Genomic DNA, 23,004 nt, shown 5'->3' with positions numbered 1-23,004 from the left:
TTCCCAGCAAAGAGATATTTATTTCACATAATGCAGTAAAATTTGCCTGCTTTGGAAAATTATTTTATCTGTGTTTGTCATTTAAAAACAGCTTTGGTAGTTGCTCCATTACTGTCCCAGCTTTCTCAAGATAGCCAGTCTTCCCAAACATAGTACTACAATTATTAGTATTTAATATATTGCCTTTGTTGTTTTTTTGCAGTTATTTGTACCTTTTTAGCCTCAGAAATTAAAGCTAAGATAATTTTTTGAATATTCTAATACAAAAACTGCTCTCGGCCTAGTGGCTGGGAAACACTTGGTTGAGCAATGATCCAATGAAATCGACGGAAACTCAAACCATTGATCAACAACGTCATTGTTAGAATACACCTTTTTGTTGAAATGAATGATTTTATTTACCTAGATGTCTGAAACATTTCAGCAATAAAAATTGTCAAAACATAAAAATGTATGATTTTTTATTTATTTTACTTTATTCCTATTTTTCCCCACTCCCTTTTCATAGTAAGAAAAACCCATACAAAACCATCTACCTACCCTCATATTTCCAACTCAGAATATGTACATATCTCAAATCTGTATACAAAATGTATACCGGTATGTGTTATATCAGTTAGGCAATTTCACAATTATTCAAAGGTTGTTATTGACTATTATTATCATGATGCGTGTATGTTAAATAAGCCTTATTCGCACAGGATTAGTTTTACTTAGGGAACACATGTAATAAATAAATGACCCCCCAACGTCTGCTGACACTCACTGGTCCATGGAAGAAAAGTTTTCACCTTTCTGTAAAATCCAACCACACCAAGAAACTGGCATAGTTCCCTCCTGGTAGTTGGCACAGGAATGGCACCATTGGCTCCTACCTTTGCATCCACTAGACATGCTAGTCCTTGTCCCACTTTCTGACCAAGATAAAAAAACAGATCCCTTTCCAAGCTCACACTTCGAGAGGTTAAGTGTCAATGAGGCAGACAACAAACAACCAGACTTCCCTTACTTTTAAGAGGTGACCTTTCAAATCTTGTGAATATATAACCACATCATCCAGATATGCTCTTCAACCAAGGACATCCACCAAAACCTTATTCACTAGCCTTTGGAAGGTGGCTGGAGCAGTATATTGCAGAAAGTTGTCAGGTTTTACAAAAGTCATTAAAGGCATCTGCCAACACCCCTTCAACATTTTGTAATGTACTTTGCAGGCCCAATTTCATCAATACAATCATCAATTAATGGAATTGGATGTGCATCTGGTATGGTGACAGCATTTACCTTTCGTAAAATCTGTACAAAATCGTGTACTTCCATTAGATTTTGTGTCCAAAACACAAGGAGAGCTCCAAGGACTGAAGCTGGAGCAAGCAAACCCAAGGATAGTTGACTTCCTTTTTAATCAACTCTCACTTCACTGGGTTTAATCTGATAAGCATGTTGCTTTATTGGTTTCTGGCTTCAAAGGATGTAATGATTCACCTGTCTCTTCCAAGGCGATAAAGCTACAACCTCACTTTTAGGTAACAGACGGATCGATCTAGCAGAGGGAATGAATACCAACACACACACAACACATAAAGTAGCTTTGGCTTTAGGTATTAGCCTTGTATTTAGGCAGTTTCAAGCAATCCCACCCAAACACTCGAGCGGTAAACCATGTACAAACAACAAACACAAAACTACGCCCTATGGCGCGAGGAAAAACCTATAGTTGCAGTTCGTCAAAAGTCCATGCAACTGACGTCCAAACCCCCCAAGCCTTGTTCCCACCGCAGAGGCTCGGTCCTACAGGGTAAAATAAAACGCACTTGTAGCAACAGGTAGCTGGCTTACGTGGCCATAGGCAGCCCGTTTACTCATACAGTAACACCAAGTGGCTGCCCCTTCCCTTGCATCTGAAGTTGGACAGATGATACACAGTGGCTCCATGAAGCGTTTATTCCACCTGTCAATGGACGATCGAGGAAACACAAAGGGTACAATCCACAAAGAGGTTAGCTCCACGGTGTCGCAGTTCTGGGCAGTGTTCAAGTCGGCGTGTGACATCACAACACATATGCGCGCACGCGACCTGTCCCCTCAAATAGCGGTAAGATCTCTCATTCACCATTGCTTTCATACAGTTCCAATAATACACCAGTACTAACCAAAATGACCATAATTAATGATTTTATATCCTCTGTGACCAGGTTCTGCACAATAACATTTTAAAGGGTTTGGCTCACCCCTGCTGGGTGACCACACATGTAGGGACCTATGGGGTCCTTACAAGGAGGAATGTCATTAGTTATGGCTTGTAGTTTGTGGGATGAAACAACAGAAAAAAGGAAATTGTGACTCCAATTTTGCTATATCTTCCTGTTCAGAAGGCAATAGATTGTGACAAATACTGAGGAAGGTAATCTTAAAATGTCAATATACCCAAGGTGGGACCCTTGCTGGCCAAGACTGGTTTTTTTTTCAGTTCATCTTCTTCAAGGTTCTCCACAGTACAGATTACCGCTGTTGACGCCAACTGATCTGCGACTGGTACAGTTTTTAACATGTTTGCTATGACAAACCCTGGCTTACCTTCTACGGTTGTGAAATCTTAATCATAAGGTCCAATAAACCTTTTGGACAATGCAGAACCAGACAGGCAACAAAACCAAAACCTTATCTCCTGGCTTAAATGTCTTGCCAGTGCTGTTGTGTGTAGGGGGCATGTCTCTGGGCCAGGCCACAGAATCAGAATCGTACAGACAGTACAGGGTCATGAGAGGCAGAGCATCAACGTAAAACACATAGGGCGGATTCACTAAGATCTGAAATAAAGGTGGTAAAGCAGGTGCGTCCCTAAATCCTTTGGCTGCTGCTGTTTCTTCACCTGATGTGGGGAATTCACTAAGATTGCGGCACTAATAAGACGTGGTTGAGACCACCCTATTTAAATGAACATTTTTGCTCATTCAATGTGGAAAAGTGCACAGAAGCACAAACACACACCACAGGTCTTGCTTTATAGATAGATGATCTACTGACCATCACCAGCAGGTTTGAGGTCCTGAGCAGCGCGTTGTGTCACGCACAAGAGTGAATATTGTGCCATCGCCGCATAAATTACGCAGCTGTCAGCTGATTCTGGCTGTCGCGACACAAAAGTTTGTGGGTCAAAAACATGGATGAGCAAAAACACAGGAGTTTACTGGAGCTGTGCATTCAGAGCTACATCCATGGTGTTCCGCACAAAAGAATCCTCTGAACAGCTTCCCCAGACTCCCACACGGGCTGCCTCGTGTCCAGCTGTTTCTCTCCCTCACACACACTTTACTCTGCATTTTCTTTCAGTGGCCGTTAATATTGACTACTGTATTTTTTTATTTAAATTATTTTCTTATACTAGAAAGGTTAACTGGAGCATTTTTTTCCCCATCGCCGCTGTGTTTTGTATCAACATTCAGTGTATTGCATCTGAAACCACTGCCTTAATTTATTTGGATTTCCTATCCCTTTTTTTTTTTGCTCCCCCTTGTGAGATCCGCCCTACTTTACATATTCATTCAGAGTGAAATGCGCTAAATGTATTGTGGGCACATTGTGACTTGCTGTACAGCAAAGTTCTGATTCCCTGGGGTTTGTACCCCTTACTCGCCCTGTTGAGTGATGTTTTCATACATTTTTAATACCCCTAAACCTTTTGTGAATCCGCCAATGGAGTTTGGGAGGGGAGCGTCAGTCAGGTTTTGGTCAGGGTGTGCAGACTATGTCAAGTCCAGCTGCACAGAAGTGTAGAGTGCCATCACCCGAGATGGGCAGCAACATCTGTGGATTAAGGGTGGAGCATCGTTGAACAGTGAGGTGAGGCAAACCAAGAAGTACCCTGTGGTATCGCAACCAATGAGCAGCAGAGGGTGGGATGACTTCTGTTCCTGCAAAATGCTGGACACAGAGTGAGGGACAAAATGAGTGAGAAGAGAAAACCCCACATAGTCACGGTAGGCCAAAAAAGCCTGCTCACATGCTTCCACAACGGCAGAGACCAGGAAGGGGAGACCACGAGCAACAACATCAAGGGAGAACGGGAAAAATAGCCCACTGGACACCATATTTCCTGTAAGAGAAAACAGAGGCCATGCAACCTTTGCACTCGTCCACAAACTGAAAGAAGGGACGAGTGGGGGTTGAGGATGCCTAGGGTGGGAGCAGATTGGAGAGCTTGTTTAAGGGCTTCAGAAGGGGTTGGGGCCTCAGTAGTGAACCACCAAGGGTGGATTAGAACAACAGGTGTTAGATCCTGTAGGACTTCATTTTCCAGACTGCCAAATAGCTGCTGGTTAACCAACCATACAAAGTTTTTCACAAATAGATTTGGTGAAACCAACTGAGAAGTACCAAGGCACAGAATAACAGCCGATGTGGTATGTCCTTGTGGTCCCCAAGGTAGAAGGTTCCTAAATGGCTCCAAACCCTACTGTGGTTTTGATCTGGTAAGCGAGCTTCATGAAACAATACAAAAACCTCAAGTTTCACTTGATTTTTCTGACTCAGATCACTTGACCCTCCACACCTTTGATTTGCATGTTGTGTTTGCATGCACAAAGGAGGATTAAGACTTTTTTGCCATTACAATTTAAATCCTTTAGTAGTGTCAATTCGTATTATCACCTTATACAGTACATTGTCAAAATGAACGACGGAGTGTCTTTCTCTATATGGTGAGTCAATCTTTTTTTTATTATGACACAGTTTGGAGGAGTTACTTTACCACTGCTCTCCATGAGATTTTCTTTAACAAAATAGTTTATCTTATTTGGCAAGACAATTACTATGCAGAAAGGATTGGAGCACCTTATCCTTTTACTGTAAATCCCATGTTTTTAAATATTTCTTCTTTATATATCTCATCTAATATTATTGTGTTAAAACTCTCATTATCTTACAATTTTTCATGGGCTTTAGATCTGCCAAATTGGCTTTTTTACTCTACCTGCATTGTATTTTAATTATATTTATATTGTCCATATGCTGTTTTTTATGTTGTGCAAATAAATTAAACCAAAAAGTAAACTAAACTGTCAAAACTTTAAAGTAAAAATATTTGGTAACGTGGCCTGATTACTCCACAGAACAATTACATGAGCCACTGTAGCAGCAAACAATGTAACAAAGGCCAATAACGTAATAAGTGGCAATAATGTAATGTATATTTTTTTTACTAGTAACATAAAAACTTATTTGCTTTTTATTATGCTACTGACCTGTTGAAAAAAAACTTTTAAAATTGTAATAATTGGAAATTACAATGTGTTAATGTTTTTTATTCAACAAACTTATTTTTGTAAAAAGGCCTCAGTTTTTAATCTCTGTGATCAAGATAAAAATGCTTTTGAAAGCCATTGTTTTTATCAAAAATATTTATTATTCTCTGGATACTCTATAGGAAGTAAAAATAAAAGGTAAGGTCAGGTAAGGACGAGATTGCAGAGCTACTATTTACTTGAGTATGGTAGGGATTAACTAAAATTTAAGTTTATTTTCAGAATATATATTTAGAGATTGTACAGTCTGAGTTGAGTAGAAAGTATAAGATGATTTAGCTGTTAATGGTGTTTAACTGTCACACAGTTTCACATAAACAAAATCAAAATGTATTTCATAATTTGTGGGAATCTAAATTGCTTAAGAGTTTGATGTTTGAAAGTACAAAACATTTTCAGATCCACTGTTCTCATGACTTTATGTTAAATAACAAATGAGTACTCTTCATTTTCATTAAGTTTAAGTTTAGTTCAATGATTACTCGTGCTAATTGGTTTAATGTTTCATTAAAGTAAGCAAGGTCATGTAGTTTTAGCACGTAAGGACAAATTAAGGTTATAACAATGTTTATACCCTTTTTCATTTTGTATTATTATCATTGAACATAAAGGACCATAAGATTTATTTTTACATTATTGGTTTTGATTACATTTAAAACCTAAATTGTTTATGATACTGCATTGGCAATTATTACGTTGTTACAGTTAGTAGGTTATTGCTGACATATCTCTAAGAGACTGAGGGTATTTCATGTTTTACTTATTTTCTATTGTGTGTGTGTACGTTTTTGCAAATGTTTGTATTTTGAATGTTGTTTTACTGCAAAGCAAGCTGCCAAATAACCAATCTTTAAATCTCCAAATCTACTTTATTTCAGCTACACTTGCAGTTCCTGTCATTTTTGGTAATCCTCCTGGTAAGAATATAGTTACTCTGCAACCAGACTTGTCAAATAACAGACTCATGTTAAATTTAAGTGAGTGAATGTTTTTTAGAATTAATCTTGGTAGAGATAGAAAATAAAGAAATCCAGAGATTGCCATCTCTTCCAAAAACTACTTTGAGAAGTTGATGTTTGTAAAGCAGTTGCATATACAATCAAATAAACATTTGCATGTGCTGTGGCTTTTGAGCAAGAAACACTTTGGAGTTCTTTTGGCTATATGCAAAACACTTGCAAGCAAAGTAGTTACCTATGACTGTTTATTGGGAGTATTTAAAAAAGAACATTATCACAAAGATGAGAAGACCTTCTAACTGTTAACCTCAGCACAGCTGGGAAATAAAACTCTGGAAGTAAAATAGACTGTGTGACAGAAAGGGAAATGGATCTATATAACACTTGATCTAGAAAACTAGTGCGAAACAAGTATAAAAGTGGTATGGTTTTCATTGAAGTGTGCTAATTTATAATTCTTTTTTACAATTTGTTAGATATTGATGCGTGTTTAACGGATCCCTGTGGACCTTTTGCCAACGTAACAACATCAATGGGTCCTACTCGTGTGTCTGTATCGAAGGGTATGAACCAACCAACCCAGGTCCTCCATCTAGCATCAACGAGTGCAGATGGTACCAAGCAAAATTAAAACATGCTCTAGTATCTCAAGCATGAATGCTTCATGATATTTTAATTAATATTTGACATACAACACAATGAAAATTCCAGATGGTGTCTCTTTAGACTAACAATAAAACAATGCATTTTTATATGTAATCATGAGACATGAATGCAACTCTAGCCAGAAATTCAACCGCCATAGGGATTGTTTGCAGCTCAATGTGTTTCAATGTTTCTACAGATATTGATGAATGCGGAGTTTATTCGTGTGGACAAACAAGCGGCACTTCTCTCTGCACTAATTTACCTGGATCTTTTCGGTGCGGGTGTATCGATGGTTACAGATATGGCAGTAATTCTTTAGATTTTTGCGTAGGTCTGTAAAACCCTTTGAATTACAAGTTACGCTATATAATTTGAATCCTGCATAAAAACTACATTAAGTAGTTTTTATGCAGGGTTAGGGTTAGGGTTTTTCATTATAATTCCTGTATATTTTGACTTTGCATTTAATAGTCTTTTTTTTTTCAGATATAAACGAATGTGCAACCCTTGATTTTTGTGGCCCTGATGCAATATGCTTCAACTTAATTGGATCCTATCGCTGTGAATGTTATCCTGGCTACAGCCCAAATGATGCACTTTTAGAAGCCAGCCCAACAAATAACTGCATCGGTAATAACAAAACAGCTTTGTAAAAATGGTAGAAGTACATACTGTTCAATGAATACAACAGATTTATTCTTTCTTGCATTTGAAGAAAACTGTAATATAGTGTTGTAAGATACAAGGCAATTCAATGTGCATTACATGATTAAAAGTGCAACATTTAAAAAACATTAAACATTAACAATGAGAACATTAAATACATCAAACAGTAAAAAAATCAATAATACAATGATTATAAATCTCCCTCTCAGCCATAAGCAGTAGAGAAAAGAAAGCTTTTAAACTTGGATTTAAAAAATATGCACACTTGATGCTGACTTCAACTGTGGTGGCAGTTTGTTCCACTTCTTTACAGGATAACAACTAAAAGAAGCGTCACCATGTTTGTTGTGAACATGGGCTCCACTATATGACCCATGTCCATAGATCTGAGAACCTGCTGGGTTCATACCCAACTAACATCTCACTGGTGGATTCGGGACCAAACCATTCACACAATTATAAACCAACAGCAGTTATTCTGAGACTGACTGGAACTGCATGTTGCATATGCAATCCAAAAGACAAACGACATAATGATTACTCAAGGAAGTATGCCATTCACAAATCACACTGGTTTTATGAGTTAAAGGCATCTTATAGTTCATATGTAGACTTGTTTGTGAGCGTACAGTGGTGTAGTGGTTAGCACGCCAACCCCACACTGCAACAAGGTCCTGTGTTAAAGCTGTTAAAGCGTGATGGACACTTTGGTCCTTTCTGTGTGGGGTTTGCATGTTCTTCCCTTGCTGTGTGGGTGTTCTCCAGGTACTCCGGCTTGCTCTCACAATCCTAAACCATTACAGTTGCTTAGCGGCAACACCTAGTGTCCCAGGTGAGCCCCCTTCTGCTTTTACTCCTCTTCACTGTTCATTGCAGCCCAGTTGGGGTCTTTGTCTTTCACCCAACCCACGTGCTGCTTTGCTCTGCTGCCTCAGACTATGATCTGATGGCTTTCCTGAGGGCCTGTCCCCTAACTCCTGCCCCCATCAAGATCTTGGCTATGGATGTGGCCACAAATTCTCTGCACCCAACCTCTACCAGGAGCACCTGTGTATGCCAGCCTTGTTGTTGTGCCTCAAAAGCTAAATCAGTGTACTTCAGCTTTGATACGCTTCACTCACTACAACCTCCAACGGTACAGTTAGCTCCACAATGAACATTGATTTCTCTGAGATTGAACCACACATAGGATCTGTCCTAAGATTGGTGTTCAAGATCTCAGGTGGAAATGTAAGTTGCTGATCAAGGTCAACCTGCATTTTCCAGTCCCTGGCAGTATATAAGAGGGTGCTTTCCACTCTTGCTGCTAGTTTAACTTGGCCCTGTCCTGCTCTCACCTTCCAGAATGATTGCCAGTTGGCGTGAGACTGTTATGCCTCCAGGTGTAACGGCCTTGGGACAAACTGGTTTTGCAGCCGGTGACGATGTGCCTGATAGTTGCTGGGCTTTGACAGAGGGGGCATACTGGTTCTTCTCCAAACCACTGATTACATTTTTTGGAAGAAGGAAGAACTTTTTAGCTGTCCCTGATGATGAAGATGATTTGGCGTCTTTCCATTTCCAACAAGTCTCTCCAAGTGAGCTTACGGTGCTCAAGGTTTTCCCAGGCAGTCCACTGACCCTGCTTGGCTTGTGACACAGCCTTTGCACATCTCTCTGCTTCCTGTTGGTGCCTCATCCAAGTAACTACCAGTTTTCTTTTCTCTGCAGGTGTTGCCTTGTGCCATGTAGGTCGACTTATCCAAACCCACCTCTTCCTTGTTCCACCTGTCCCACTACAGTGTGTCTCCATGCCTGAGAGCAGATTGTGCTGGCACTACAGCCTCAGTTGGGGTCCACTTCTTTCCAGTTGCCAATCTGAGAGAAGCTGTTCGTATGGCTGCATTTTGCAAATCTGCTAGGGTCAGGTTCATCCTCACTTTGGCGCACTTGAATTCTTCAGTGAAGATAGAGACCGGCAGCTCCAAAGCACCGTCTCCATACAGCCTGATGTTACTGAGGTAATGCGGGAGTCCCAGCCACCTTTTGATATATGCACAGAAGTTCCTCTCCAGTTTCTCTACTTTGGAGATTGGGAGCTCGTACACTGTAAGAGGCCGCATCAAGCGGGGGAGCAACCCAAACTGCAGACACTACAGTTTCAACTTACCCGGAAGTGGAGTCTTATCAATACTGACCAGACCTTTGATGGAATCTTCCCTCAGTTGGCTGCATGGCTCTGTGTCTTTAAGGCTTGCATTGTACCACCTCCCAAGGGTTATGACTGGCAGCTCTGATACAAGTGGAATGGGTGTTTCATTGATGTGGAACCTCTGGTCAGCAACCTTTTCTTTGATGATGGATATGCTCCTGGATTTGTTGGGTTTCAACTACATCCTTGCCCATGTAATGTTGAAATGAAGCTTTTCCAACAAGCTTTTGGTACAGGCAATGGTTGAAGTCAGGGTGGTCATATCTCCATATAAGGCGTGAATCTGAAGTCGGTGCTTTCCAGCCTGCTGAAGCTCTCCTCCGACTACCACTCTAGATGCCCTGATGATCACCCTCCATTTCCATGGTAAAGGCTAAGAGGGGATATGGTACAGCCTGCCATGATGCCTACTTCATTTAATTGCTATGATGTTGTGTATTTCGTGGTTATACAGAATTGCAAGTCTTGGAACTAGTTTCTGAGCAGGTTTGTGATGGTTTCAGGCACATGAAGAAATTGAAGGCTGTCCAAATGACAGAGTGGGCGATGGATCAAAAAGCATTTGCCAGGTCTAGGAATAAAACATGCAGGCCTCTTCTTTCCCTATTGTAGATTGTATTTGATGCCAAATCATGCTTGTTTGTTCAAGGCATCCTGAAAAACCTGGTACCCCGGCTTTCTGAATTGACGTGTCAATCAAGTTGTTCTGTTTAAGGTAAATAGCCATTCATTGAGCAGTGATGCTAAAGAAAATCTTTTCTTCAACATTTAGGAGGTTGATTTATCGAAATTGATCGATGTTTCATTCATCCTTCTTCTTGGGAATTATTTCTCCCCCTGCTCTTCGCCATGCTTTTGGGATGATTTGTTTCTTCCATGTCACCCTCATTGGTCTCTACAGAAACCGTAAGACACTTGGATAATTCTCATATAGCTGGTAAGGAACTCCATTTGGTCCTGGTGTAGAAGCTACCCTTGGCTTCTTCACTACGTTGTTGATCTCACTCCACTTTGGAGGGCTTTTGTCGAACTGTTGTTCTGGACGGGGAATTGGCAGCATGTCTGATGGTAGATCCCTTTGATCCAGTCTGTGTTCAACTGAGTATGTCACCTTCAGTTGGTGCTTCAGGTCCCTCTTTGGTGCCTTAAGGGATCCGCTCTTTTCTTTTGCAAAATCTGAAAAGATCCTTGAAGAAGGATGTTCTTGCCTTTTCTTATTTCTTGCTTCAAGTTCAGATAATTTCTGCTCTCCACAGTCTTGCCAGGTGTTCCTTCAGCTCTGCCTGCAGGAGGTCGATGCCTTCTCTTTAATCCAGTGATGATTTCTTTCATCGTTTCCTCAAATTCCTCCTCCTTTTAATAAGGTGCATGATTTCCCTTCAGGACTTGTTAAGGTTTTATGTTTCCTACCTTTGTTCTTTTGTTCCACACCGTTCTTACCCATAGAAGTAGATCAGGTCACTCATTCTCTCCAGTTTCTTCTCCACTGATTCTCGGATTTCCTCAAGGATCATGCCAAGATCTGCATCAATCGTTGCCCACTCATTCTTGCTGCCGGACTTTGGCCACTTTACTTGTGTCTTGCCTAGGATCTTCTTCTCTATAGCAGTCTGCGACTGGTTTTGTCCCAGGTTCTCAAATGTAGTGCTTGAGTTACTCTTGGCCGTTGAGGTACTGATGTTCATTGGACTGGTGGGCTGAATCTGGCCGCTGAGCTTTACTCGCGTCACTTGACCTTTCCCTAAAGAAACAATGATCAATGCAAGGTCCCGACCTGGCCTCCTTCAACCACCTAATATGTCCTTGATGTATTCTAAGGCCTGTAGTAGATATATTGTTACCTACTTTAAACCAGCCACAGCTGCATGTTTGGAGTAAGTGCCATGCTGATTATTTGCCTTGTTGTTGTCATGTTCTTTGTAGGTTTTGTTACCGTATAGTCAGTTGATGAGTCATCTTCAGCCCCTGCTCTCGCAGACTCAGGGGGTATTTTCCTCTTTGGACTTTTTGTAGCAATGAGGGGTGACTCTATTCACGTTTAATGGTGACGGAGCCTGCCGTCATGGATAGGTAGTCCATGACAGCCCTGATGGGGTCTTTCCTTCTGTCAGCTGTCTTTCCACGCCATCACTTCTCCAAGTTATCTGTTTCAGCGTATAGGACAAGGTGTTGATATCCCTAGTAATCAGCATTTCCTGGATTTAAGTGGGGAGAGCGGTCATCAGGGTCTTCAGGTGGGCACCCTCCTTCACCGGTATTTTGTTGAAAGGCCCACTACACCTCCAGAGGGCTCACTGGCAACACCTAGCATCCCAAGTGAGCCCCTTTCTGCCTGTTCTTTGCAGCCCAGTTGGGGTACTTTCTCTTTAACCAAATCTACCTGCTGCTTTGCTCTGCTGATTTAGACAATAATCTGAGGGCCTGTCCCCTATCTCTTGCCTCCTTCAAGATCTTGGCTATGAATATGGCCACAAATCATCTGCACCCAATCTCTTTCGGGAGCACCTGTGTACGCTAGCCTTGTTGATGTGCCTCAAAAGCTAAATCACTGTATTTCAGCTTTTTCTGTTCATATACTTCACTCACTGCAGCCTCCCACGATACAATTAGCTTCTCAATGAACAGGGATTTCTCTGAGATTGAGCACATAATACGATCTGGTCTGAGATTGGTGTTCAAGATCTCAGGTACAATCTTGAGTTGCTGATCGAGGTCAACCTGCATTGATGGTGATTTCCACTTTTGCTGCTGTTTTAACTTGGTCTTGTCCTGCTTTCACAAAAGGGTACGATATAAATGACTCCAAAGACTTTTCTCACACAATATAGTGACAAATTATTATCATTCAGCTTCAGACTTCTACATGTATTTATGTGGTGGGTTACATTATTGCTTTAAACATTCACCCACTAAATAAACCACTGAAGAATAAGCGAAAATTTTAGGTAAAGGTTTTTCCATTTTTATAGAAATTACTGATTTTTTTTTTTTTAATTATTTGATTTTATAATCTGAATCTAAATTATGATAGTCTAAATGTTTCACTTCTAATCATGGAAAACACTTTGAATTACCCTGTGTATGAAATGTTCTACACAAATAAATACCTTGTCTTGCCATCATGATCAAAAGTGGGTCCAAGTGTTCGGTGAGGTCAAGAGTGTTCGTTATTATCTCTTGCATATTTTGTATGGCAAAATATTCAAAGCATTTGTATATTTTCATTATGTTTGTTTATTTATATACATATTACAGACATTGATGAGTGTGAAACCACTTTGGCAAGTTGTGGACCTCAAGCTATCTGTCAGAACTTTTACGGCTTGTATAACTGTACCTGTGAGAAGGGTTTCGCCCCAACGGATCCAGCTTCACCAGCTAATGCTGCCAACATATGCATAGGTAACAGTTTGAAATATAAACCAGTTGACTAAATACATAGATGAATGAAAATTGGAATTGTACACATTTTATGACAAACAAAATAATTGTCCACTTTGGAGATTAAAGAGTTTATCTGTCTTTTAGTGCTGAAAGCCCCACTATAGATCTCTCACTTTTCTTTCTAGATGTTGACGAGTGTGATGTTGCTGTCAATCCCTGTGGAGAGCAACATACTTGCAATAATGAAGTAGGATTCTTAATTGTTCTTGCTTATCTGGTTATGAAGTTTATTCTGAGGCAACTCCGATTTGTCAAGGTTTGTAAAACACTACATGACTTTATTTTACAATAATTTATATTAATATTATTTAACATTTAACAGATGTCACAATAATTTAGCTTTTGCTTTTTATGGTATTAATTTCCCCCCTTCAGATATTGATGAATGTGACACTCCAGAGTTATGTGGTCCCAATGCAAATTGCACCAACTTACCTGGATCATACAGCTGTGCATGTGACCCTGGTTACGAACCAACTATACTGCAAGAGGAACCTGATCTAAACAACACCTGTATTGGTATTATGAAACATACCTTTGGGTTTCTGTTGTTGACTGGCAATTTTTTGGATATGACAGCTAAGATCAGTAGCAATTAACTTATAGCAAGTCAATCAAAATGAGTAAGCAATTAAAGATTGCTTGTTTGCCACGGCTGTGTTATGAAAAGTAAAATGAGCATTCCCAAAAAGTGAAATAGCCATTTTTTGTGTTAGGTCAAAAAAAGACAACATAAGTCTAAAATTGCTTTCAACTTGCTACATTGGTATTAAAATTAGCTGGTAAATATCAATGAAGCTTACAAAGACTGCAAAATGACTCATGCATTGTCATATCTGGCCTTGTTGTCCTTTTTTGGTGGTGGCTCAAAAAGTTCCACAAAGTGCCTAATTTGTTCTTCCGCACTCACTGGGGGTTTCCACTAGATACGTCTCCGCTGCGCCACAGCACTGATCTGGTTTTGCCCTGCTGTCCGGTAATTCCCACCGGTTGCGTTTTGAGTGCGCCACGGTGCACTCCGGTTGGATGACTGTGACGTCACGAGACAGAGGAGTTCTCTCTACATGTATGTGTTATAAATGTAACAATAAACAGATAAACAGGTCAGTGTTCCTAACAAAGGAGAACAAGAAGGTTGGACTCTCTGGATTTGTCATAGCCACATTAGCCAAAAGAGAAGAGATAAAACTGCACCAGTAAAACTTGAACTAAATCAAAGTTGCTGCAGTTTACAGTGCAGTTACAGTATGAGAGGAAACAATACAGTGAATGTGATTTTGTTTTTACACATTATGACGTTTTGGTAATGTTGTTCCTTGAAATTTAATCTGAAGTGTTTTATTTTGAAAAGTAATCGGATATTTTATTGCAGAGTAGATGCTTAATTTCCTGTTTAGCGTCATTTGCTCTGTGCTGATTGATGCGTCGTGCTCCGGTGTCCACCAGAAATAGAAGCCCTGCATATATCTGGCGGAGGGCACCGAACTGTCGCAGCTGGGAAGGAGCAGAAACGCACTGCAGCGGACCAGGTGGAAATTAACACATAGACTAAAGTGAAACCTATCAGCTCCGGTGGCGCGGCGAAGGCGTAATGCAGCAGAGCCGCATCCAGTGGAAATTTGGGGTCACTCTCGCAGATCAGGGTATTTTGCTTTAAACATTCACCACTAAATAAACCCTTCAAAGAATAATAATAATAATAATAATAATAATAATAATAATAATAATAATAATAATAATAATAATAATAATAATACATTTTATTTAAAAGCGCTTTTCCAGAGACTCAAAGACACTTTACAGCATTAAAAACAACAACAGCATTGATAAAAGAGAATATGACAGAGAAAAGAAGTGAGTGGGTGGGTGGTTTAAACATTAAAAGCTGAGTGAAACAGCTGAGGCTGAGGCTATGGGAGGGAGTGTAGGGGTGGAGCAGATCTGTGAGGTAGGAGGGGGCCTGATTATTAAGGGCTTTATGGGTGAGAAGGAGGAGTTTGAATTCGATGTGCTGAAGAACGGGAAGCCAGTGGAGGTTTTGAAGGACAGGGGTGATGTGGTCACGGGAGAGGGTGTGAGTGAGGAGGCGGGCAGCTATGTTTTGGATGTATTGGAGTTTATTTAAGAGTGTGGAGGTTGTACCAGAGAGGATGCTATTGCAGTAGTCAAGGCGGGATGTGATAAAGGCGTGAGTTTCAGCGGCGGGGAAGGAAAGTGAAGGACGGAGACGAGAAATGTTTTTGAGGTGAAAAAAAGCGGTTTTTATGATTTGTTTGATGTGGTGGTCGAAGGAAAGATTATTATCAAAAATGTTAAATGATAAGGTTACGGCACTGAGAGGCGGGACACAGGGTAGAGTTATCAATGGTGAGGTGAAAGTCAGAGGCAGTTTGGGAGGGAGGGAGTTGAACCAATGAGAAGTTTGTCTGATTTGTTACTGTTTAAGATCAGGAAGTTTTCTTGGAGCCATGTTTTGATATCAGAAGTACAGTTTGAAAGTGTGGAGTGGGTTCATCGGTGATAGACTTGGTGGAGATGTATAATTGGACGTCGTCGGCTGTAACAATGAAAATGGAGACCATGGCGATGAATGATTTGACCGAGGGGGAGGAGGTAGATGGTGAAGAGGAGAGGACCAAGCACAGAGCCCTGGGGACTCCTTCGGACAGGGGGGCAGTGGAGGAGGAGCAGTTGTTAATAAAGATAAATTGTTTTCTGTGAGGTAGGAATGTAACCAGGTGAGGGCATCGCCAGTGATATTGAGGATGGATTTTAAGTGGGAAAGTAGGATGGAGTGGTTGATGGTGTCAAAAGCAGCAGTGAGAACAAGAAGAACGAGAATTGAGAGTAGGCTGGAGTCAGATGAGAGGAGGAGGTCGTTGGTGACTTTGAGGAGGGCTGTTTCAGTGCTGTGTTTGGTGCGGAATACAGATTGAAATTGTTCAAAAAGGTGATTATTGTTGAGATGGGATGTGATTTGTGAGGCAACAACGCGTTCCAGAACTTTTGACAGGAAGAGGAGGTTAGAGATGGGTCGAAGTTGCACATGATGTCGGGGTTGAGACCAGGTTTTTTTGATGACGGGGGTTACGGCAGCCAATTTCAGTGATGAAGGGACGGAGGGAAAGGTGAGGGAGGAGTTGATGATTTTTGCGACGAGATGGGAGATGGTGGGGAAACAGTGCATGTGAAAATAAGGTTTTTCTATTTTGATAGATAAATTTAAAAATTTTATTCTATAATCTAAATGTTTCACTTCTAATCATGTAAAGCACTTTGAATTACCTTGCGTATGAAATGTTCTACACAAATACATTTACCTTGTCGTGCCATCATGATCAAAAGTGGGTCCAAAGTATTTCGAAGAGGTCAAGATTGTTTGTTTTACACAACTATATTGTAAAATTGTTTTTATCGCTTGCATATTTTTTATGGCAAAATACTCAAAGCATTTGTATATTTTGATTATCTCTAATTATTCATATACATATTACAGACATTGATGAGTGTGAAACCACTTTGGCAAATTGTGGACCTCAAGCTACCTGTCAGAACTTCAACGGCTCGTATAGCTGTACCTGTGAGAAGGGTTTCGCCCCAACGGATCCAGCTTCACCAGCTAATGCTGGCAACATATGCATAGGTAACAGTTTGAAATATAAACCAGCTGACTAAATACATAGATTAATTTGCATATTTTTTTTTTTTTTAATATTTAATACTTAAAAGCTTTATATATTATGTCAGCAGTAAACATTAAATTGTAGTGTTGGTAATGTATTTACCATTGTGCTTGTCTCATACATACTTCAGATTTATATTGTGTTCCTTTGGGAAGCATCTAATCCCTGTCTTCACAAAGAAATCAGAATGCAAAGTGTTTCATTAGTAAATACTAAGGTTGTGGTAGGAAACGACTACCACAACTTTAAAACTCACCTCAACCACCCAGATATTATAGTCAGCTCAGCCGTCTCATCCACAGATGCATGTTATTGCCTTATTGACCCATCAGCAAAACCAAAAACAAGTGGATAATTTTTAGTTGGCCTTCCTTTTGCTCTTCCACACACACATTTTTGTAATGATGCTGTGTATGTTATAATATTGGAACAAACATGAATTTTCAATCCCTTCATACACATGGAACCTTTCTTTTTTCCATCAATCAGTGGAGCCTCTATGCTTTAGGATACACAAGATAATTTTCCCATTTTAAAATATTGCATTTCAATGCCCTCAACCCTGCTTCAAGTTTCTTCACTGCAGAATGGAAATATTTCTACAATACCTGCAGTTTTAGAGATGCTCGATAAGACATGACAATTCTACACTCTTATTATAAATTGTGTCTATGTTTTCTGCTTGTAAAACTAACCAACTCGGGTACAGGTGCCAGTAGTGTCAATCATTACTTTTGTCAGTAGTATGATGTTATTGCTGATTTTCTACTCTAATATGTGTCTTTGTATATACATTGTTGTTCTGTTTTTTCAGATATAAATGAGTGTTTAGAGATTCCCCCTATATGTGGACAGGGAAATTTGTGCCTCAACGCAGAAGGAACATTTCACTGTTTTTGTCGTGATTTGTTCTACCCCTCGACAGGACTATTATGGGAGGAGGGCATCACATTTTGTAAACGTTAGTGCATTCAATTTGAAAACACATAACCATATAATTGGCATTTTATACAAAATGAGAAGTTACAATGTTTCCCAAAATTGGTGACAGGTGTGCAAGACATTTTAGCGGAAACACCACCAGTTGAGGTAAGAAAAATATCTTTATTTGTTTTTATTGTATTAGGGATACATGTATTTGCCAATTTGTGAGTTTGAATATTACTGCCCTATCAGAGCCAAAGTGGTAAACTAAAATACATTAATAATAATTCAAGGTGTAGTCCTGAACAAAAATTTTAATAAATGGTTGTTAGTTGGGGGCTTTTAAAAGTTGTGTAAGGTTTGTTCTATACCATTTTCCCAGTTTATTGAACAGCTCGAGGAAAAGATGACAAGTTTAGTGCTATTTCAATGTGGTTTATTCACGTTATAGTAACAAGAAAAGTTTTAGTAGGCCTGCTGTTCCTGCAAACAGCTCAAACGCAGGTGAGTATCAGAAGCAAGACTGTGTGTACAGAGATTTTGGGAGCCTTTTATGGGCGGCTGAGAAAAAAGAGAGGCTGGCACAAACGTGTTTTGGCTGATGTATCACCATGACCAGTCCAGCCGACTGCATCATGACCATGAGGTTGTGTGACAACAGGGCACAACGTGTGTGAATGTGGAACCGACATGTAACTACAACTAACAAAGTTACAGACATTAAAAAATAAATGAATAATAGGACCAAAATAAACATGTTTCAGTAGGCTTTAATTAAAACAGGGAGAGGCTGTTTGGATAAAGGGGAAACATGTATGAAACAACCCAACATGAATATGAGAACCAAAATTTAAGGCAAAGATAAGTTGATTTAAAGGGGCGGTTTCATGAAAAAATTACTTCATAATAATTTTGCTACAGTGATAAACATTCTTTTAGCCTCATTCAGAGGGCCAAAGTTGAAAAAGTTTCCTCGCTCCCTTGCTATTCCACATTATGTAAAAAGTCAGCTCCAGATGGGCAAGTTGGATTTTTCTCGCGTTATGATGTCACAATGCAGAAACTCCTCCTCCTGACTATCCTCGCTCCTCCTACTCTATAAGAATGTGAGCTCCTCCCTCTCAAACTACCTCAGAGGTAAAACTGCGGTTTAATGTAGAATATACTTTAGTCTTTGTCATAGATGTAAAGCTACATACACAAAATGTGTTCTCTGCATTTAACCCCTCCCTAAGGAGCAGTGGGAAGGTACGGCGTAGCGCCCATAAAGCAGTTATTGTTGATATAAGGGACTGATCAAGATTTTTATTAGCCATTTTATCGCCTTGTATCGCCTTTGACATGATCTGACGTGTTTGTGACCCAATGGGTTGGACAAAACAAATGATTATCACTTTAAATGGACTATTCCTGTGGTTAAAAGAAGCGAGGATGACAAGAAAGTGACTTGGCAGCTTAACACTCCAGTGAGTGTTTGAAACAGCTGACTCAGATTATAGTTTACTCCACTGCTTCTTCCGCACACAAACCCTGAAACAGCATTTGTCGGACTCACAATAACAAGAACCGCTTTAATATCCATGTGTTTTCCTGTAATGTGCCATTTTTTGGCTGAAAACAATAACAAAAGTACGTGGATAGAAAAAGAAAATTGCTATGGTGATCAGCTGTGGCATGAAGTCAGCGTATACAGACACACCCAATCATACATATGCATGAAGGCCCCACAACAGCCTGTTTTTAAAAGCATCATGAAAGAGACTTTTCAGGGGCTAAAACTTCGAAAAACAAGCGAGTTTGGGAAAGTAAACCTCAAACACTATGTTGTTGGGGTGGAGATGGGTGAAAAATATAGCATAATACTGGACCTTTAACTGATGCATTATTTTTCAGGGACAAACAAAAGGAAGAACATTTCTTCTTACCATGTTGGATGAACTAAGTGAAAACAAGAACTATTTACCACCAGGGGTAGGTTAAAGTGGAAAACTCCTCAAAGAATTTAGATTGTACTGAAATGTTTAAAAAAAGAATAAACTTGAGACAATGCAGTCAAGTTTTATCTGTGTCTAACTCATTCCCCTGAATCCTCGATTTCTTTGCAGAAAGTCAAAAACTGTTTTGCTGCAGCCGCTGTATGTATAATAACATCATATGACCATCATTTTGTTACTATTAATCTTCCCAATAATGAATCTGACCGTTATTTTTTCCAGGAAGCAGCAGTTATTGGACCACATGTTGAAACAAACACACTGGGTAGTCATGGAGACGGGGTGACTGGTAGTATAATTCTTGCAATAGCAGAACTTCTAGTTGCTGGAAGTAATCCCTCAACTGTAGAACCTTTCACTGTAACAATGACAAGCTCAACATTGGGTAGGTGAAACTTTAGGTTCTTAATCCCGATAAATAGATTGAGACTTAATTATTATTTTTTTTATGTTTAAAAGAAATGAGTTTATTGACAGTTAATGCAAGTATGAACAGAAGGCCTTTGTCACTCTCTACTACTGCACAAAGGATGGACATCCACTTGGAGCATCTTAACTTTGATGGTAAAATTACGAGTATCAATAAAATACTATTTTGAATAATTTTGAATTTGCTTTTTTTTAAAAAAAAATTTAAATAAGTGTTTGTCAGCACTTGTAGGTGATGTACACAATAATAAATATAATTATACTCTTATAATATATAATATTAAAATAATAAATATGAGTACATTTGTGAAACTTCAGTTTCCTCTTCATTTCTTAATGTTTCATTTTTGCTGTTTTACAACTTAAAGGTTTTAAACCAGCTGCTTTTCTAAACCTGAAAGGATTGGACCGCCTTCTTAGTCATGAATACTTTGAAACAGAGAACAAGACGGAGATGTTTGCAGATGTTTTTACAGCCTTTTTACCAATGAACACCACCAACCTCACACTGCCCGTTAACTTCACAATCTATCATGACAAGGTGCAGCAGCAACATCCATATGTTGCACGTTATTTTTATGACAAAAACCTTTTCATTGCATTTTATTGTCTGATTTGTATGACTTTGCAGAAACCACCAGAATCAGGATTGGCCACTTGTGTGTTCTGGGAAGATAAAAGAACAAACATAACGGAAAATGAAAAGCCTGGTGATATTATTCATTGGTCAGAGGAAGGCTGCTGGCTTTCTTACTCTGATGAAGACCTTACAGTGTGTAGCTGCTCTCATCTCTCTACCTTCGCACTCATCATGCAGATCGGGGAGGTATATCAAGCCTTTGTCAACAGATTTGATTAAAGTTAAGTTTATTCAAACTAACTGCAGACCTTCCAATGATAAGTACAGTGAGCCTTGTAACCAGGAACATTGGATGACTTTGTTGTCAAGAATAACATACACATATATCCTCAAAGATCATTTGTTCATTGATGCCCTAACAACTATTTAGATACAGTAATTGTGTCTGCTCTGTTTTTCAGCCTCCACCAGAGAGCACTTTCTTGGAGTGGTTAAACAGAGTGTGTGTGGCTGTGGGCCTGTTCTTCTTTGCTTTGGCTATCCTCACCTTCCTTCTGTGTAGCTGGAACCCAAAGATCAACAACACAGCACGTCTTCACCTCTGCCTTACCTTAGGCCTCTCTCATCTACTGCTACTGTGGAATGACAAATTTGTTTACGATGAGGTAACCTACTAGGAAACTAATGAAACACGTTTTTCACTCTACTTACTTCATCTGTTCAAGCAGTGACAAAAGTGTTATTTGCACTTTATACACGCATTCTATTATTTAAGAAAGTGTTTATTTGTACGGTCATGAGGTGTATTGACTTGAATTTGAGAGAACGTGTTTGTAGAAAGATCTCTGATTGGCCGACATCCAGATTTCAGGAGCATCACAGGCTCTACACAGGTGCAAGAGGGGGCAGTGCCCCTTCAAATCAAAGATTATGGTCCATCATTCCATGCTCAGATTTCATGAGAGACACATCTATTACACTCTGTTCCTGCATGTTTTTACACGTGCATTGGCAAGCAAGCCTGCCTGAAGAAAGTCAGTTTAAGAACCAAAATGTTGCGTTACCGGCATGCTTTTTCTTTCTTTTGACTGTTTTACTCCTGCTATGGATAAACGGGGATATGAGGGTGGGTGGACGGTGGTCTCCTACTGTCGGGACCGTGACAAACACAGTGTGAGTCTGTCACACGGACCGGAGGCCACCGCGCTACACACGGCTTTAGAAAGCCAGGCTTTCAACCACAATTCTTTGTGGCTAAAAGCAGTGACTGCGCTGCTCCACTAGATACCAAGCACCGTACACACAGGTTTCCTGTTTTTAGCCATCTCATCACTGGAAGTGCTACTGTAGAATTGAATGTGTTGCCAACTTTTGTAACAGTTGCATGAGTTGAATCACTTTTGCTGGAGGGGTAGAACATCTTCAAATGTAATTATAACAAATTTGATAGAATTTGATGATAAATACAAATTCCATTGTCTGTGAATTTTACATTTAATTCGAGTAATCTTCCATTAATATTCCCTTTCTGCTGTTGGTGACTAAACTGAGAACATGATTGAATATTATCAGTGTGTAAGACACTAAGTGTAAAGGTAAGACCTGTAATCAAAACACCTGCTAATTTAGCTCGTCAGCAGCTATGTTGCTGATGCTAAGTGCTACTTTACACACATTCACAGGGAAGTAAAGGTTCAATAAACAAGTATGGCAACACACTCAACTCATAAACAAGAGCACCATTGTATCTGCCGGCATGATGTAAAAAGAGTAGAAATAGTGTATTTTAACAGTGAGAAGAAGCTGTACAGAATATCTCACTCTAGCCATGACAGTTTCCTCTTATGTGTGTCTGCAGCTGGCCTGCACTGTTATGGCAGGAATTCTCCACTTTTTAGTTGTTGCAAGTTTTATGTGGATGCTACTGGAGGCGGTGCAGCTCTACCTGCTGGTCCGAAGGCTCACCAAGGTCCAGGTCATCCAGAAAGATGGCCTCTCCTGGCCTCTTCTCTACCTGATTGGCTACGTCGTTCCTTTTGTGATTATAGGTGTTTCTGCACTTGTGTATTCTGATGGATATGGACCCACTGAGGCAGGAGCGTGAGTTAACTAAAGATGTTCAAAAGGGATTCAAATCATTAACTTATGCTTAATATCATATTGTGGTGTGTGTTTTTAATTTG

At 39.8% G+C, this 23,004-nt stretch overlaps 1 protein-coding gene and 2 long non-coding RNA genes across 5 annotated transcripts in view; all 3 read left to right on the top strand.

Annotated features, from left to right (window-relative positions):
• The window catches only part of LOC114468624 (CD97 antigen-like), a 115,147-nt gene that overhangs the window by 87,481 nt on the left and 4,662 nt on the right, over positions 1-23,004 (top strand). For all 3 annotated transcript variants that reach the window (XM_028455631.1, XM_028455625.1, XM_028455628.1), the window contains 8 exons: positions 19,712-19,789; positions 19,924-19,953; positions 20,035-20,197; positions 20,272-20,376; positions 20,610-20,782; positions 20,873-21,067; positions 21,283-21,486; positions 22,680-22,921. In XM_028455631.1, coding sequence (XP_028311432.1) covers positions 19,712-19,789; positions 19,924-19,953; positions 20,035-20,197; positions 20,272-20,376; positions 20,610-20,782; positions 20,873-21,067; positions 21,283-21,486; positions 22,680-22,921 — 1,190 coding nt within the window. The remainder of the gene's footprint in view (positions 1-19,711; positions 19,790-19,923; positions 19,954-20,034; positions 20,198-20,271; positions 20,377-20,609; positions 20,783-20,872; positions 21,068-21,282; positions 21,487-22,679; positions 22,922-23,004) is intronic.
• On the top strand, positions 4,568-6,868 carry LOC114468653 (uncharacterized). Its single transcript, XR_003674661.1, has 3 exons — positions 4,568-4,700; positions 6,182-6,220; positions 6,739-6,868. It is a non-coding gene; the product is annotated as an uncharacterized LOC114468653 (long non-coding RNA).
• On the top strand, positions 13,336-17,892 carry LOC114468651 (uncharacterized). The gene is made up of 4 exons (XR_003674659.1): positions 13,336-13,467; positions 13,587-13,730; positions 16,708-16,854; positions 17,709-17,892. It is a non-coding gene; the product is annotated as an uncharacterized LOC114468651 (long non-coding RNA).

The sequence above is a fragment of the Gouania willdenowi genome, chromosome 8 (assembly GCF_900634775.1).
Source record: "Gouania willdenowi chromosome 8, fGouWil2.1, whole genome shotgun sequence".
Lineage (NCBI taxonomy): Eukaryota > Metazoa > Chordata > Actinopteri > Blenniiformes > Gobiesocidae > Gouania > Gouania willdenowi.
The sequence above is the reverse complement of the archived record's forward strand: the minus strand, read 5'-3'. Positions and strand labels throughout refer to the sequence as shown.